This window comes from Camellia sinensis, chromosome 4 (assembly GCF_055761805.1).
Source record: "Camellia sinensis isolate YWXY chromosome 4, ASM5576180v1, whole genome shotgun sequence".
In the NCBI taxonomy this organism is placed as follows: domain Eukaryota; kingdom Viridiplantae; phylum Streptophyta; class Magnoliopsida; order Ericales; family Theaceae; genus Camellia; species Camellia sinensis.
Window position 1 is genome coordinate 160,460,744 of NC_138964.1, and position 19,285 is coordinate 160,480,028.

Below are 19,285 nucleotides of genomic sequence, written 5' to 3' on the forward strand. Positions count from 1 at the left end.
TATCGAATATAGCGGTTGGAATAATACATCGACTTTATGTATTGATTGTTTATGTATATGATCTATGTTTATATACATTGTGTGTATGGGAGGAGATAGGGGATGTACTCCACGGTTTAGGGAAAGATAGGGGATGGACCTCTAAGCCGGGTTGTGTGTGACATTGATACAGCACTACAATGTGTATCAAGTGTTGATTATGGAAGTGTTTAGATTGATTTGATATAGCACTAAAATGTATATCGTTATCAATTGTAAAGTATAGAAGTGTTTCTATGTCGTGTTGATACAGCACCACAATGTGTATCGTTCGTATAGTATGGGAGTGGCTTATGTGTTATTGATACAACATCAAAATGTGTATCCACCATGAATTTCGAAAGTATTTTTAAGATGAGTCTTATTCTCATCAAGTTATTTGGCTAAGTTTTGTGCCTTGTTTTCAAACTCAAGGGTGAAAAAGAAATGAGAAATGAAATGTAACATGGACTTAAATGTCATGAAATCGGAATGTGATATAAGTGAGTGTATCGGTGTTGACCATCTATCAACTGCTAATCTTTTAGTCATTGTTCATAGCTGGTTTAGCGTATTTCTGCTGGGCTGTGGCTCACCCTTTATGGGACATCATTGTCAGGTACAGGTAGCATGCCACCTCCAAGGACATAGCTTGGGAGGCTAGAGGCAGACAGACTGCTTTTGTTGTTTGCTTTCTTTTGATGTATTACATGTAAATTCAAGCCAAGGGCTTAATATGTATTGAGTTAGTACTCTTTTTTTTGTAACCAAGTGTTAACTTGGAAAGCTGTAAGTCCGTAGGGCATTTGCTTTTGTTGTTAACATGTAATACTTTTGTAAGAACTACTCTGATTAATGGAAAGATGGTTGGTTTCTTTTATATCAATGCATGTCTAAAGTGATGGGTTTTGTGTATTATTTTGAGGGCGTTACAAATTATACCAAAACAAGTTGTCTATTTTTTTTTTTTTGGATGCACAACATACACTTTCTGCACACAAATAATGTTTTTGAGTGAACCAAAAAAAAGGGAATTATAGACGTAGGCCCCTTTCGTCCTTGTCCAAACTCTCACAAGCAAGTGAACTTCTTGAAATACAGGAAAATGTTCCACCACAACCAAAGCTCATCTCTCCTTGTATCTTTCATTTGTCTATATAATCATATGTTGACAGTGTGATTCTCCCGCACACTCCCTCTCCCTTAAACTCTTGTCTCATTTTCCATAGTTTTTGCAGAAGCTGTGTGCTTACATTTGTACACAACACCCATTTTATTTTTGCATATTATGCGTTCCATTTTTTTAGAAATGGCGGATGACGCTAGTCCTAGTCACACTATGCAAAGTATATATTCCCGGGAAGCTGTCGGTGAAATTGCGCGGGAAATGGTGGTCGAAACTGATCACAACTTGATAGAGGCGTTGAACAGTGCAACTAGATATTATTACAATCATTATCACAAAGTCCTTCGAAATACATCAATACTTTCTGGACGTTTATGGATGTATGAGTTGTTTAACGGGCACCAAGGCCGGTTTGAAGATGCTGTCAGTATGTCCAAACCGGTGTTCTTGTTGTTATGCGGCGCGCTTCATAGTTTTGGATTGACACTGCCACAACAGGAGCATGGCGTTCCATTGGAAGAGAAGGTAGCCATTTTCATTTGTGCATTGCAGGGAATGGATTGGAAAGATTTGCAAGAAGGAGACATTGTCATGCAATTTTCATGAGGTTTTGTAAGCTATGATACCGTTCACATCGGTTCATAGTAGGAGTCTTACGCCCAAGCAAATGCAACAAGGGGGCCACCCACATTTACAATCGTAACGGCGGTACCGGCCATTCAAGGTGACACTTTTCATAAAATTTTAAATATCACAGTGGCGACATATACCTTGAATTTTTATTTATACTTTCTGCGTAATTGTGCGTTGCGTAGGACTACATCAGTGCATTAGACGGCATGCACGTGAGGGCTCGTGTCTCGCAAGAGTACGCCACTTCGTACTATGGCTGGAAAGGTGTCCCAACACAGAACATACCGGCCGTATGCGACTTCGATTTGTGCTTCATGTTTGTGTCAACCGGTTGGGACGGGAGCATGCACGACAGTAGGGTGTTGCACTACGTGACAACCGAGCCTAAACATCGCTTCCCGCACCCCGCACCTGGTAAAAATTATTTAACATTTAACAAAGTAGTATAATTTTAAAATAATAGAAGACAAAAAATTGATAAAATTACTAATTACAGTTGATAATTGATATTTTTTTTAAAAATTAAATATTTAAAAAAATTGTGATAATGCGAACATGTCCACATGATACTGTGAACATACACAATATCATTTAAAAAAAAAAATTGTACATAAACAAATTGATGAAATAAATTAATTTGAAAAAATTTTGCGTCCAAACATAATATTTAAAACTACTATTTACAAAAACCATAAATGTAATTCAAAGTTGTTGTATTTGACAAGACAATGTATTGACAAAAAAAGTATTTCAAAACAAAATTGGAAAACAAAATAAATAGTAACACAATAATAGCAAAATTATTTTTTTGGAAAAAAACCAAAAAAAATACTGAGTGGCCACTTGTATTTATTTCACCCAATAAAATTGTAGGTGGAAAATTAGTATATGAAAATCAAAATTAATTGAAAAACAATAACTTGTTTGAAAAATGATTTCAAAAAAATAATTGACTTGAAAAAATATATATTTGTTACTAACAATTTCAAATGTCAGTTTAAAAACAATGTAAACTTATGATTTGACACTACAGTTTTTCCTAAAATTATTGTAGGTGACAACCATTTATAAACTCAAAAAACTCTTTTCGAACGATGTTTTATTGGCAGCAATTTTGAGTTTTGTAGTTATAAACTGCAAACTGACAACCAAATGGGCATGAACTTAAAATTTATGAATAACATCTCTGTGTTCGTTGTAGGAAAATACTATTTAGTGGATAGCGGCTATAGCAACAAGACAGGGTACCTAGCCCCATACAAGGGGTATAGGTATCACCAAAATGGCCATCGAAATCGAAGACCACAAAATGAGTTTGAACTGTTCAATAAGGCACATTTGTCGTTGCATAGTTGTATTGAGCGGACATTCAATGCATGGAAGTCGAGGTGGGGGGCATTGCGGAATATTCAGAAGTTGAGTTTCTCTAATCAAATGACCTTTGTATGTGCGTCGATGGCGTTACATAACTTCATACGACGAAACAGTCAAATTGATGAGGTCACGCTTGCTATCCCAGATAGCACCGAATACGTGGCCCTCGAAATGCCCGACCACGATGAATACGCACGGTTTGCTGATGTGATTGAAGAAGGGGACTCTGACCTCGCAATGGCAGTTGTACGAGCTAACATTACGTACCAACTAAGACGACAACTGAACACGAATATTTGAAACATTAGTGTTGGTTAAATTTATAATGTGTGTAACTGAGATTCAAATTTATATTATCATATCTTCTTAAAAAACATTTGGCTTTAATATTCTAATGTCCTCGGTAAATTACATTGTGAACGAATTTTATTTGAACAGGAAGTATGTCCAATCATTAACATATAAAATACATGAAAGATGTATGTCCAATAATTGTGTGATAACATTTGAAATTTTTTTTTAGATGCACCTTCTATAAAAACAAATCTGTGTCGAACAAATTTGAAAAAACACATAACAAAAAAAAAAAAGCAATAAATTTGTTTTGCTTGTCTAAATTTTTAATTCTCAGCAGGAACTTCATACAGTTTTGTATCCAATTTTATGCTACATATGTCCAAAAAACACTGTTCAAAACAAAATCAAAAGAATAAAAATTAAAAAAAAAAAAATTGTTGAACAACTTACAACAGCACTGTGCATGACTAGCTAATAAAAAAGGAAAACAATAAAAAAAATTTAAAAAAAAGGAAAACGAAAAGAATGAAAACAAATTTGTTAAAACGAAAACAATAAAACAAAAAGGAAAAGAATTTTTAAAAAAAAAATTAAAAGGAAAAAAAATAAAAATAATGAATAAAAAAGGAAAACAATCAAAAAAAAATATTTGCACAAAAAAGGAAAAGAATACAAAAAATGATAAAAAAAGGAAAACAATAAACCAAAATTAATAATGTTAAAAGGAAAAGAACAAAAAAAAATTAAAATGTTAAAAGGAAAAGAAAAAAAAGGAAAAGAATAAAAAAATATATTGACTTAAAAAGGAAAAGAATAAAAAAAAATTAAAAGGATAAGAATGAAAAAAAAAAATTAATAAAAAAATAAAAAGAATAAAAAAATTAATAATATTAAAAGGAAAAGAATAAAAACAATAATAATGTTAAAAGGAAAAGAATAATATTGACTAAAGGAAAAGAGTAAAAAAAAATAATGTTAAAAGGAAAAGAATAAAACAAATAATAATGTTAAAAGGAAAAAAATTAAAAAAATAAATTCTTTCAAAAAGGAAAATAATAAAAGCAAAAATGTTAAAAGGAAAAGAATAAAAAAAAAATGACTGTACGGAAAAAAAAAATAATGGTAAAAGGAAAAGAATAAAAACAAAAAATAATGAATAAAAATAAAAATAAAAAAGTTCAATCACATGTTTTGAAGACTGTTGGACAATGCTTGGAATTACGAAATGAATAAAAAATTTTAAATTATGTTATAGAAATTACCGTTGCACAGTGTTTGAATTGTCCAAGGTGGACCATTCATTGATTGGCACGGTTCCCAACAACGGTAACATGTATCCCTGCTGGTGTGTCAATTGGGAAGGGGTAAAAGAGTCATTTTATCATTTGTAATAATATTATATTACACATCTTTTCATAAATGGGTGTTTTGAAAAGTGGGTGAAAATTTGATTTTTTTACTTTTTTAGCTTATTTTGCCTTTTTGTAGGTAAGTTATGTGAGAAGTGATGTGACCCAAAATTAGTAAAAAGTTGGAAGCTGGCTTTTTACCAGCTTCCCAAAAAAGCACAAAAAGACAAAAATTTATCCCGAACAATCATCTTTTTTTCCTCAACTTTTTAATTCAAAAAGATAAAAAGTACATTTATTTAGGATATCCCAAACCACTCCTTAATATACCATGCATGTGATAAGGTGATTATTTATTAAAAATGGGGTTCAATTGTTATTATTTATTTGTGATATTACGTAGCAACACCATTGAAGGGAAATTTTATGCCACTTTTAAGGGGTGGGTATAGAAGATCTCACCTCTATATAAACATGTCATAACATGGTTTTGTTACAAACTCACACATATTGCTACTAGCAGCTGGGCCTTGCACATACACACCACCACACCTAAATATTTTCCAAGCAAAAATGGTGACCGTGGAGGAGGTCCGGCAAGCACAGCGGGCCCAAGGTCCGGCAACCATTATGGCGATTGGAATGGCAACCCCTCCCAACTGTTTCGATCAGAGCACATTTCCAGATTATTACTTTCGTATTACTAATAGCGAGCATAAGACCGAACTCAAAGAAAAATTTAAGCGCATGTGTAAGTTATATATACACTCAGAGATTACTGAATAATTTTTTAAGTTCTGTCCACCTGAACATGCATGTATCCAACCACCTGCTTGTGTGCATGCAAAGTGACAATTTTGAGAAAATATTGTTTGTATATTTTCAGTATATGTCATACTCCAACATTCTTTAATAAAGAAAAAACCCAACATTTAGCCAGTTGAGATTTTTATTGAGTTAATTATTTAAAAGTCCTATTTATAAATGTTAGTTTAGCTTTTATCTAAATTTTTTTGAATTAGTAAATCTTATTTAGTAAAATTAAAAATATTATTAGTTTTTTTCAATTTTTAAAACTAGGAACATTATCAATTTTGCATAATAATGTTCAAGATAATTGTTTCACTAACTGATAAAAAAAACAAAGCATGAAATTAAAAAAAAATTTCCCTTCTACTTATTAGTTTGATTCAACTATCTAATACAATCGACAACATTATCAGTTTTTTTTAATTTTAAAACTAAGAATGTTATCAGTTTTTTCATTTTTAATTTTTTTTTTTTCCAATTTTGCATATCAATATTCCATCATCGTGCTCCTTTATAGATACAAAATTTTCAGTTTTGTACAAAAAAATAATTCAGTTTTTTCAATTTTTTCAAATGAAAAATAATATAGCTTTTTTTTTTTTTGCACATAATTTTTTTTTAGTTTTTTCAATTTGAAAGTTGATGTTTTAAAGTTTTGAAAATCAAAATAAATGTTAAATCATAAATGATGAACAATCATTTTTTAAATAACAATTTTGACTATTAAAAATTTAATAAGACTTGAAGGTCTAAAAATATCTTAATTAGGACTTATTAGAATATAAGTTCATAAATTAGGACTTATGTGTAAATGTCTCACTTTTTCTATCTAAGAAAATTTATATCATTTCCCTTATATAGTTGTAATAAAAGAGAAATTGATTGTGAAATATGTAAAATATACAAAAAAAAAAAAAAATAAAAACAAAAACAAAAACAAAAACAAAAACAAAATAATGATATGCAATAATGAATTAATGTCACAATCGTAATGATATGACTGGAATGTTTTTGCCTTTATTTTTTATTTTTACTTTGAAAATCGATAAGAGAAGAATGAGGAAAGAAAAAATCCATTGTGCATATATAGTTGAGATTAAAAGGCTTTCATCACACCATGTAAGAATGAAATCTTCGCACCTTTCCTCTTAATGCCTACATGAAATTTGACTTTTAGTGATGAAATTAGTCAATAATTCGAAGATTAAATATATAGAAAATAATATATAAATTCATTTTTTAGATTCATAGTATAAATTCAGTGATATATTAAGAAGATATATAATTAGTTGACAATTATCTTCTTGGCACATCATTGAGTTTAGAAAGTAAGTTTAATTTATGAACATAAATAGTAATTCTCTAAATATATATATATATATATATCACTAAAAAAAATAAAAAAGAGAAGCTTTTATCGATGTAAAAGGAGAGTACATAAGAGAACACTAATAATACAACAAAATAAAAGCCAATGAGCATCCCCACAAAATTGAGACAAAATACCCAACAAAAGCATCCACACATGGCCAAAGAAAGGAAAAGAATGAACAAAATAATTTCATTTGAACGCATTTCACAATCTTGTAGACATTTGTGTCCCATTCTGTATTTCATTTATGTGTTTTTATATTATTAGTGAATAAAGTCTTCTAAAATTGGGACATATAAATATGTCTAAATTTGTATTTCTTTGCGGTTTTTTTAATGAGTTAAATAATAAAAAAGATACTAGAATTCCAAAAGAAGGGGAGAAAAAAACAGAAAAAAAGAAGACCACAAGTACACAATCACCACCTAACATTTGAACCTATGGCTTGCTTTGTAAAGTTTCCAATCTTCTTTTTGTTGTGTATTGCAGGTGACAAAACTATGATTAAGAACCGTTATTTGCACTTGACTGAGGAAATTTTGATAGAAAATCCAAACATGTGCACATACAACGCACCTTCATTGGATGCTAGACAAGACATGCTTATTGTTGAAGTACCAAAATTAGGAAAAGAGGCTGCTATTAATGCAATCAAAGAATGGGGCCAACCAAAATCCAAAATCACCCACTTGGTCTTTTGCACCACTAGTGGTGTCGACATGCCTGGTGCTGACTTGCGTCTCGCCAACCTCCTTGGTTTGCATCCATCCGTCAATCGTTTTATGATGTATCAACAAGGTTGCTTTGCCGGTGGTACGGTTCTTCGCCTAGCCAAAGACTTAGCTGAAAACAACAAAGGTGCTCGAGTCTTAGTCGTCTGCTCTGAGATCACAGCAATGATATTTCGTGGGCCTAGTGACACCGATCACAGCGGACTTTTGGCCCAGGCCTTGTTTGGTGATGGTGCAGCTGCAATTATAGTTGGGTCGGACCTAGTGCCCGGGGTTGAGAAGCCTTTGTTTGAGATCGTCTCGGCGGCCCAAACCACTCTCCTTGATAGTGAAAGTGCCATCACATTACAACTTCGTGAAATGGGCCTTACATTCCATTTGAGCAAGTGTGTTCCTGGGCTTGTCTCCATGAACATAGAGAAGATCTTGGTGGAGGCATTTCAGCACATGGGCATCTCTGATTGGAACTCCATTTTTTGGATTGTACATCCTGGTGGGCCTGCTATTTTGGACCAGATGGAATTAAAGTTGGGCCTTAAGCCCGAGAAGTTATGGGCCAGTAGGCATGTCCTAAGAGAGTATGGTAATTTAACAAGCGGATGTGTGTTGTTTGTACTGGATAAGATGAGGAAGAAGTCAGTTGAGAATGGGCTTAAGACCACTGGTGATGGGCTCGAGTGGGGCGTGCTTTTTGGGTTTGGGCCTGGAGTCACTATTGAGACCGTGGTGCTCCACAGTGTCTCCACTTAATGGGCTTAGCGCCCCCCCCCCCCCCCCCCCCCCCCCCCCCCCCCCCCCCCCCAAATATGTGGTTTGTGTTTGTGGATTGGGTTTGTTGGTTCCACTTTATTATGATTATTTTAAAGTATGAAATGAATGAACTTGTGCACTCTGTTAAAAATAATAATAATAATAAATGCACTGAATTATAACTATGATAAACGGAACACTTCATAATTTGAGATATATAAATATGGAGATCCTTCAATAAAAATCAGAGTTACAGTTGTTGAGGATTATGGCTATGAAATCTACCACTTTATCACTCTCAAACTTGGCTGGCATGGCCTTGCTTTCATGGAGTTGGCTTGGCTTGCTCTGCATTGGAGAGGAGAGGGGAGGATCACCCTCAATTTGTCCTGTTTAAGCTCCAAAGCCACAGTTGAACAGAGTAGTTATTTCTGTTTTTATTTTTGGCAATATTGTCTGCTCTATTGCCTTGAATCATAGAACAGAGTGCTCTGTTTTTTACATTGACAAAGAAGTGAAAAAAGGTAGTACTTCTTGACAGCATAACCAACTTGTTCCTTTGTTCACTACTGGCCTGCCAATTTTCCTTTGCCAACCAACACATAAGAGCATCCCAATGGTCTGCTATATATTGCCAATGCCAAAATTTGACAAGAGTTCCCAAAAACAACACTACAATGGGCTCTGCCAAAACTCTTGCCAAATTTTGACAATATCATTTGCTGTGCCAAGTTAGCATTATCAAAACAATTTGATTTCTGTGTCACAGAATTTCAAGCAACAAACAGAAATTTTATCAACAATCTGCAAAATCAAAATTTCTACAACCAATGCGAACAAAAAATTTTTACAGAAAAATAAAAATTTATCAAATCAGGATTGTGATCACAATGAACCCAGAAAAATTGGCATTGCAAAATTTCCAAGAAATGCACAATATTGTCGAGTTCTTTATCTTCATCTTCATCATCAGGTTTGTGATCATAGTGTGGGGATATATTTTCTGAGTCCCAACACGTGGCCAAGGTGATGCCGATGTGTCAGCCGAGGTGCCACGTGTCCAGGTTATGACGCCGAGGTGATCTCGGCAAAGCCGAGGTTATCTCCGAAGATATTGGAATCCGGGATAAGCGGATAAGGGACAAGAGTCCTAGAATGAGGAAGGACTTTAGCATAGATAAGGATAACACTCTTAGGGTGTTTATCTTTATCTATTGGAGAGTCCAGGATAAGCACTAAGCAGAAGTCCATTGAAGTTAGGCTTCTATGGGGACTAGGATTAAGGTAACTCTAAATGAAAGGCACCCCCGATGGGTCTAAAGTACGCAATTTATATTCTAAACAGTGAGTTTAGCACTATTGATTATCTTTGAGAGATATACTGACTTGATCGTCGGAGTGCCCCTGGGTGGACGAACCACCACCGGAATCTTCTCTTTCTGTTGCAGGTGGATTTCATTGTTGCCATGGAGCAATTCTTTGCCTGCAGCTGATCTCCTCTAACCTCCTCAGTCCCATGCTCTGTTGGGAGCCGCAATAGTTGATGCAATGTTGAGGGAACAGCCCTCATTGCATACAACCATGGCCTTCCCAAAATGATGTTGTAAGGGGAGGGTGTGTCAATTACGGTGAACTCTGTTGTTATCTTCCTGGTGCCTACCTGTACCTCCAAGCTAGTTGTTCCTAGTGGCTATGTCGGCGTTCCATTGAACCCAATCATTGGGCTATTGGATTGTTCCATATCGTTTGGGTGAAGGCCAAGCTCCTTGTAACATCTGACGTACATGATGTCACAAGAGTTGCCTTGGTCGATTAAGATGCGCTTCACTTGGCATTCCCCAACCTAGAGGGATACTACCAAGGCATCGTTGTGTGGATACTGCACCATCTCAAGGTCAGTTTCAGTAAAGGACACTACTGGTCCTTGGCACTCTTCTGCCCAACGTCTCTTCTCCCCGACTTGGTAGACATGCTGTAGGTGTTTTACCTTTTGGGTCTCCCCCCGAATCTCATTTTCGTTAACCTTCGAGTGAATTACATTAATTACCCGAGGTCCTCCTGCTTGAGGTTGCTGTGCTGGGAGAGGTGGAACTGCTGTCGCCTGAGGCAATCTTGCATGTTCTTCCCTTGTCCTGGCCTCATCGATAAGGTCTCTCAGGTGGCCTTGCCTTACCAGGTCTTCTAAGTGTGTTTTCAGAGCTCTACAACCCTGAGTCATGTGCCCATCTTTATTGTGGTGAGCACAATGTCTGCCAAGATTTCTTCCCACAAACTCTCTTGGTGCCCTTGCTGGGGCTCTGAAATAGGGTTGGTTCCGAATTTTGTCCAGGACTTTGTGAATTGGGATTCGGAACACAATCGTAACTGCCTGTGTAGCCCTCAGTCCTATTTCTTGTTTGCTAGATCCATTGTTACCTCGGCCTCGCTTCGGCGAGCCGTTTCCCTTTTCTTGCTTTGCCTCCTTGGTTCCCGATGTATCTTCTTCGGCTCTGGCATACTTTTTGATTCTCGCCATGAGCTCTTCCATACTTTTTGGCAATGTCTTTGCCAAAGATTTTCGTAGTGGACAGTCGTCTTTTAGGCCGTTCTTGAAAGATACGACCGCCACCTCTTGATTACACTCTGGTATTCGGTTGAACACCGCATAGCACCTTTTTGCATAGGCCCTAAGGCCTTCATCCTTACTGATCTTCAGAGCCATCAATGCGTCCACCCTTAATGGCTGCAGCTTGTTTGTCACGAACCTAGCCACAAACATCTCGGCCAGGCCTTCCCAGGTCTTCACACTTCCCTTCGGTAGTTTGTGAAACCAATCTGATGCAATCTCCTCGAAGGATGAGGGGAGCACTTTGCAGAGCAACGGCTCGTTCCCACTATATAATGCCATCGAGTTCAAGTATAATCCAACGTGGAAGTTGGGGTCTGACTTACCATCGTAAATTTGGAACCTCGACATACTGAATCTCTTCGGCGCCTCAAATTTGCCCAATTCTACCGAGAAGGGTGTTCTCGGCTTATCAGGTGAAGTTACTTCGGCATCGGCATTATGTTGTCTCCTCTTGAGGTAATCTCTCAGGTCTTCCTTGCTCCGTCCAGGAGCTCGGCTATCTCCGGACTTCAGTCTTTTCGGCATATTACTCTCAGCTTCGTTGTGGGCCCTTTTCGACCTTTCTCCATGTGTTGTGTCAAAGCACAGCTCCTGCCTTTGAATGTGCTGATGTTCTCTTGGGTCTGCTTCTTTAGTGCGATGTGTCCTTCGTGACTCTTCTTTCCTCGACTCTCCTCGCCCGACCTCCCTGGAAGGCCGGTGAGAGTGCTTTTTGCTTCTGGTGTGCTGAGGGGCCATTGGGATTGGCTTCTGCCCTTCCTTCTAGGCATTGGCCGCTGGAATCGGTGTGTCCTGCAGCGGGTATGGTGGCTGCATGACATTACTTTGCATCATAAAGTTGACGACTGATTGCAGGTCTGCCAACTTGTTTGCTATCTCTTTCACCTCTTCATCCCTCCGCAGGCATCTATCCTTCCATACCTGGAGGTCGTCCTCGTTGTAGTATCCACTTCGATCTGGTTTCTTTGGCACGTTGTCATCATGGCCTACGTCTTTTCTTCCGTGATTCTAGTTCTGAGTCTCCTCATTGAGACCGTCTTCTTCCACGTTTGAGTCAACGTGTTTTCCACTCCTAGCAGGGATTTCGTCCCCAACCTTATCCTTCTGTCCATCACTGGCCATCTATTCTCCTTTCTTTCCCACAGACGGCGCCAAATTGTGTGGGTGATTTTCCGACCACACTGCCAACTTAGTTATTCATCTGGGGAGTACTGGCAGAATAGATGACACCTGGCTGACCTGCAATAGAAAGAGAAGATTCCAGCAGTGGTTCGTTCACCCGGGGGCACTCCAACGATCAAGTCAGTATATCTGTCAAAGATAATCAATAGTGCTAAACTCACTATTCAGAATATAAATTGCGTACCTTAGACCCATTGGGGGTGCCTTTCTTTTATAGTTACCTCAATCCTAGTCCCCATAGAAGCCTAGCTTCAGTGGACTTCTGCTTAGTGCTTATCCTGGACTCTCTAATAGATAAAGATAAACTCCCTAAGAGTGTTTAACACTTGTTGAAACTTAAAAAATTTACAAGTTAAAGTTAAACCGAGATTATGTTTAACACTTGTTGAAACTTAAAAAGTTTACAAGATAAAGTTAAACCGAGATTATGCTTAACACTTGTTGAAACTTAACAAGTTTACAAGTCGAAGTTAGACTAAGGTTAAACACTTGTTGAAATTTTATGAAAAATTGACAAGTTGAAACCAGGGTCGTACCAAGAAGGATACTTGGGTACTTGCCAAGGTAAATCATCAGTTTATATAACCGAGGTGTGCCACCCCGAGAAAGTTGCACAAGGATTGAAGTGTATATAAAAGATATACAAAATATTCTAAGTATGGAAGCATACAAGGGAAACATGCAAGCATTCAAAACAAAAGAGTTAAATAAAAGGCACATCGGCGATGCAAAGAGTTTACATTACTTCAAAAAGAAAAACAAAGTACAAAATACAAAGGAAAAAAAACATCAAAGTCAAGACTCTTCGGCGACGACAGACGGTTGGGTCTGAAGTTCGGATGACTACTGGGAAGACACCTCGGCAGCCTTTTTTGCCGCAAGCTCAGCATCAATTTCCTGAAGGGTTTCGTCGAGGCTCTTGTTGGCAAGAATCACGTCGGCTGATGCCTTCTCAACTGTAATGTCATTGGGAACTTCCTCACCCTCCTTATCTTGAGTCAAGTCGGACTTGCTCATTTAGAGAAAGGGACTTGGTCCCAGTAGCCTCCTTTGGTTTCCTCACCAAAGTCTCCTCCTCAGACTCAAATTCGCCGTCGGATTAAGTTGGAGTTGGAGTTGGAGGGAATGGAATAGGAATAACGTCAGCATTCCTGAGGGGCGAGTCCTCGGGGACTTCAAGCTTTTTTAGAAGAGACATCCAACCAAGGGTGAAACCCTTGTTGCATGCCTGCTTCACTTGCTTTTCATAGTCCGCCGTGACATCGGCCACCCCCTCATTATAGCCTTTCTCGTCGGCTGCCTTGAGCTTGGCGTCCTTCGTGGCCAAGGTATCTTGCAATTCCTTTTGGGCCTGGGCCGTTTTCTTCTCGGCCTCCCTCTTTTCAGACTCAAGGACCTTCTTAATGGCCTTGGCGGATTCTGCTTTTTCTTCGACGACATTTTGGGCCTTGATGGCAGCCTCGGCCTGGTCTTCCAACTTCTTTATTTTGGGCCTTTTGCAGACTGGCAACTTCTCTCTTCTTGTCGGCCAGTTCTTTGCGGTTCTCAAAAGATTGTATTGAGAAGGAATGAGCATGTTGGATGGCCTGAAAGTGGACAAGACAAAAGTTATTAGAAAATTTTCCAAGTACAAAAAAAAAAAAAAAAAAAAAAAAGAAGACTAAATAAAGACACTTACTTGGACAGAGCGCTAGAGCATTAGGGCATAGTTTTCATATTCGCTCAGCTCGGCGTTCCGGACAAGATCGCCAGGAAGCAGGAGAGCGGTACTAAGGGCAATGCTGACGTTTATGTCGTCAGCACTGTTGCTAGCCTTGACTAGCTTATCTTCCAGTGTGATTTGGGGGGCCCAAGGGGCATCATGCTTTAAAGACCCCGAGGTGATTGTATTGGATGACCTCGGTTTCTTTGATTTTGGGGAATCAGATGGTTAGGCCTCGGCACGCCTCTTCTCGGCAGCAGATTGGGACTTATCGCTCTCAGCCAATTTAGAAATTGGCAAAGTATCCTCAGTATCAACTTGAGTCACCTTCGCCTTTGGTTGAGCCCACTTTATTCTTTTCGGCTTTGGAGGGGGCTGGGATTGCGTTGGTGAAGCGTCAATAGTTGATAGGATGCTGACCAAGAGATCTTTGGCAACTGCTTTTTGAAGGCCCATCTCGGCAGAAAAAGCGGTTCGCCGCCGGTGTTGGCGTTGGGATATCAGGATCAGATATGGAGCCGAGGTTGACAGCTGCTCGGCTGGATCAGAGGTCAATCCTTGATCTTGCCGAGATGTGAAGGCAGTTTGAGGAGTTGTGGCAGAAGGAGGAGACAGACTCTTATTCTTCTTCTTCTTGGGGACGTCGAGAAGAGCTGACTTGTACGTAGGAATGAAATTGAGTAGAAAAGGGGCCTTTCATTTTTGAACTGGCAGATCCAAAAGTTTCTTCAAGTCTTTGCTGGGAAAGAAAGACTGACGGAAACCCTTTGGTGGCTGAGGAAGAGCTGCAAGAAAAACAGACGTTAGAAATAGATAAAGTATTGAAGACTTTGAAAACAAGTAAATATGAATGCAAGGCTCTTACCATTGCCCTCTACAAAGACTGTTTGAGGAAGAGGATAAAGATGGAGGTCATCGTCTGAAGCAAACTCCCAGTTCCCCGAGATAATGAAATAGTCATCCCCAACTCCCTTGTTGGAGGTTGGGAGGTCGGCTACGATTTTGTACTCCGTGGACCTCGGCTTAAGGTAGTAAATATAGCCTGTGTCTTTTTTGAGGCCACACATGGTGTAGCAGTACTGGATATCGGCTAAGGTAATCCTAGCGTTTTCTTTTTTGGCTAAGGTTATTATACCATTAATGACTCGGTAGGAGTTGATGGCAAACTGCATTGGGTTCAACTTATAGTGGTGAATGACCTCACGAAAAAGGATATTGAATGGGAGCTAAAGTCCGTACTCGATGAAAGTTACAACAAGAAGGGGCATGGAATCAGCTATGGGCATGATAGAGTTTTCCTCCCCAGCCAACCTCAGATGGACGTCGGCCGGGATATTAAACTCCTGCCTAAAGTGCTCTAGTTTACTCGGGGTGTCGACCTTATGTTTCTACATACCCATGATGTCGGCTTAACTAGGAGAAGATGGATTTCAAAAGAAAGTGTTTTCAAGGGTTATTGGGACCTCGGCAAAAACTTAAGTAAATACTGGGGTAAGAATGTGTGGGAATCATTTTAGTTTTTCCTAAAAATTCGTGGGTTTTACAGACAAATCCCAAACCTAGATCTATGGAAGCAAGGATTGAAGACGAGAATCTAAAAAAACACGGCAAACAGAAACAAGAATACGATTCAGATTCAAGAACAAAGATGGACTATCAAGAGCATCGCAAGTACAAAGGGTATGAAATCAAGAACAGTGGCAAAGGTGCAAAAAAGTTGTGAATAGTGCGTGTATTCAAGACATGGGCAAAGAGCAAGGTTGTGAAATAAATATGCTCAGGTACAAGATTTATAAATCGAATACTTGAGTAAAACAGTAATGGCGACCGAATGATGAAGCAAAACTTCTTGGAGAGCAATAAGAAATAAAACAAGAAGGAACAACGGCTTACCAGGAAAAAGGAAGCCGGAATAAGGATTGCCGAAGTCTGACGATGGTTGCAAAGGCGGAGGATCGGTGAAAACTACACCGGAAGGGGTAAATGGAGCAAGTTGCAAAGCTATAGAAGCTCGAACAATGGCGTATTCAGAAGCTAGAGAGAGTTGAGAGCTTGAGGATGCGAAAGTGAGAAGACCAAGAGAGAGAAAATGATTTTTGTTAAAACACAGAAACGGCGGCAAAGAGGTTATTAATGTGCCTAGAAGAACATATGCGTCAGACGGCGCACACAAAAATGATTCGATTTACAGGCGCGTAACTAGTACGGTCTAGTGAGAAAAAGACGCGTGGCTAAAAACGGTTGAGTTGTGATGCATGACAACTCATACGCGTGAAGGAGTTCAATGGAATTCTTGTTCTTTAAAAGACATGTCAGCCTGTATGATGATCTCGGTTAAGACACTTTTAAGCCGACGTATTGGCAGGAAATACCGATATAGGTTCCACCACCTCAGAATGCCGAGGTAATAGAACCTAGGGGGCAGTTGTGGGGATATATTTTCTGAGTCCCAACACGTGGCCAAGGTGACGCCGACGTGTCAGCCGAGGTGCCACGTGTCCAGGTTATGACGCCGAGGTGATCTCGGCAAGGCCAAGGTTATCTCCGAAGATATCGGAATCCGGGATAAGCGGATAAGGGACAAGAGTCCTAGAATGAGGAAGGACTTTAGCATGGATAAGGATAACACTCTTAGGGAGTTTATCTTTATCTATTGGAGAGTCCAGGATAAGCACTAAGCAGAAGTCCACTAAAGCTAGGCTTCTATGGGGACTAGGATTGAGGTAACTATAAAAGAAAGGCACCCCCGATGGGTCTAAGGTACGCAATTTATATTTCGAACAGTGAGTTTAGCACTATTGATTATCTTTGAGAGATCTACTGACTTGATCATCGGAGTGCCCCCGGGTGGACGAACCACCGCCGGAATCTTCTCTTTCTGTTGCAGGTCAGCCAGGTGTCATCTGTTCTGCCAGTACTCTCCAGCTGAATAACTAAGTTGGCAGTGTGGTTTGAAAATCACTCACACACATAGTAAACCCAGATTTGAAACCATATCCGAAACCCAAATCATTGATATTGCCTTCCGAACCCAGATTCAAAACTTAACACTCTGATTGGATTGGGTGATTTGGTGAGAAATAATGACAAATTATGAGATTGAGTAAGAAATGGTGAGAAATACTCTTACTAAGTTTATTTTATTTGTCATCAAAAGTGATGAGTATTTGTGAGAAACAACTTGATTGGTTATAAAATATTAAAAATACTGAGATTGTCTCTTAAAATACGAAGAAAGAAAAACAAAATAAAATAAAAATCTCACTCATATTTTTTTCTTTGTTTTCTTACTCATCCAAATATGTTAGCGTGAAACACAGTCAATTCCTTTATTTTTTCCCTCTACGATCCAATTAGATTTGTGTATGTGAGAGAGAGGAGACTGAGATTGAAGTTGAGATTGAGAAGGAAAAAATGTAACAAATGTTAAAAGACAACCTTAAGAGTTGTCATTAGTCTTGATATGTGTATAAAAAGTATATAGACATATATAAACCTTGTGTTTAAATTTATAGAATAGTTACAAAATATATATATTTTGTACTCCATTTATTTGCTTCTTAGTGACAGTTCTTAAGGCTATCATTAGCATGACTCACAAAAAACCCTTAACAAACTAGGAATTGGGCTGTTAACACTTTGATGGAGCCTATTTGGGATCCATCTTGATGATTGAAATAGTTTATCTGATAGAATACATTGACCAAGTCATTTATGCAAAAATGTTATTTTGATAATAAATACATTAATTTTTAAAAATATATGTTATTCAATCATATGCTATAGTTATTATTACCTAATCAATTTAAATTGTTATACAATAAATATTCTCTAACAAATTTTGTAAAGTAAATAATTCAAATAATCTCCACCAACCTAAATGACCCCCACCTCAGGCCAAAATAGGTACCCAAACTCAACAAATTATTCTCATTTAATGATATACACCCAAAAAAATAAAAGAAGTTAGGCATCAAAGAAAGTTTTAACTCGTGCACAAATTAACGAGTCTAGTTTTAATTGGTGTAAATTAGTGGGACTTATTATTTTGGCAAAGGTCATTATGTTTTTGTTTTTGAAAATAAAATTTACATTTTGAAAAAAAAGAAGAAGAAGTAATGGAACACACTACGCCAAAATTGGGCTTTAGCGGCGGTTTTTTACCGCCGTTAAAGGCTGTAAAACCGCCGTTAAAGCTTTTAACGGCGGTATTAACGGCGGTAACGAAAAACGGCGGTTTATGCGTGTGTCGAAAAAAGTGAAACCATCGTAAAAAGGCAAATTACCGTCGTTAAAAGTCGACCAAAAACGGCGGTTTTTTACCGCCGTAAATAGGTTCAAATTTTTCAAAAAATAATTCTTTTTCCTTGCACTCCCCAAGTTTTGAACCCAAGACCTCTCATCCACCAACACCAACCACTCTGCCATAGCCACTCTTCATGAAATATATTCCCTAAATAAATATTTAAACATTACTTTTACTTTATTGTAAATGGTTTCGCCGGAGCTCGCTGGAGTTTCGCCGGAGCACGTCGGAGTTTCGCCGGAGCTCCGTCGACAAAGACCGCCGTCATTAACGGCGGTAATGATTGGGCATTAGCGGCGGTTTTGTTACCGCCGTTAAAAGTGGGCATTAACGGCGATTTCGTTACCGCCGTTAAAAGTGGGTTTCATTACCGTCGTTAAAGACACTTTTAGTGGCGGTTTTTTTAAGGGCGGTAACGAAACCGTCGTTAATGATACATTAACGGCGGTATTAACGGCGGTTTTCGTTACCGCCGTTAATAGTACCTTTAACGGCGGTTTTCGATACCGCCGTTAAAAAAACCGCCGTTAATGCCCTGTTTTGGCGTAGTGACATATAATTTTCAAATTAACTAAATAGCATTAGTGCAGCCCAAAAAGGTAAGAATTCATGCCCTTTGTTTGTTATATATAGATATATATATACACATCGATTTAGGATTTTTGTTTTTGGTTGCTCTGTGAAATGGTGTGTGAGTTGTTACTGAGCTCTCTCTTCTCGCTCTCTCTCACTCTCTTTCTGATTACTGTGAAGTGGTGCATCCGATTATTGTGAAATGGTGTGATTGCGAAGGGCTCTCCCTTACGTTTTGTTACCTTCTCTTCTTAGTCTTACCCACCCCCTCAAATACCCCTCCATATTTTGCAAGAATTTAAATAAACAAAACAATACAAGAAAAAAATTCTAGGGTTTTTGCTTTCCCTTCTCGGAAACCCTATTCTTCTCCAGGAATTTAGATTTCTTTTCTTTTGTTTCTTTGGTATTTCTTCTTCTCTATCTTTCAATTTGTTTATTTTCTGTTTGGTCG

General features: G+C 38.1%; 1 protein-coding gene across 1 annotated transcript; it reads left to right on the forward strand.

Moving 5' to 3' along the window:
* The first annotated feature begins 5,261 nt into the window (after positions 1 to 5,261).
* On the forward strand, positions 5,262 to 8,627 carry LOC145789631 (chalcone synthase 1-like). The gene is made up of 2 exons (XM_082866720.1): positions 5,262 to 5,548; positions 7,469 to 8,627. Exons 1-2 carry the CDS (start codon positions 5,371 to 5,373, stop codon positions 8,458 to 8,460), a joined length of 1,170 nt encoding a protein of 389 aa, XP_082722846.1. The 5' UTR covers positions 5,262 to 5,370; the 3' UTR covers positions 8,461 to 8,627.
* Positions 8,628 to 19,285: the final 10,658 nt, after the last annotated feature.

Excerpts from the sequence above, each read along its gene's own strand:
- LOC145789631 (XM_082866720.1), top strand. The coding sequence starts at position 5,371 with ATGGTGACCGTGGAGGAGGTCCGGCAAGCACAGCGGGCCCAAGGTCCG. Across the intron at positions 5,549-7,468 it reads AGAAAAATTTAAGCGCATGT|GTGACAAAACTATGATTAAG; the intron begins GTAAGTTATATA and ends TGTGTATTGCAG.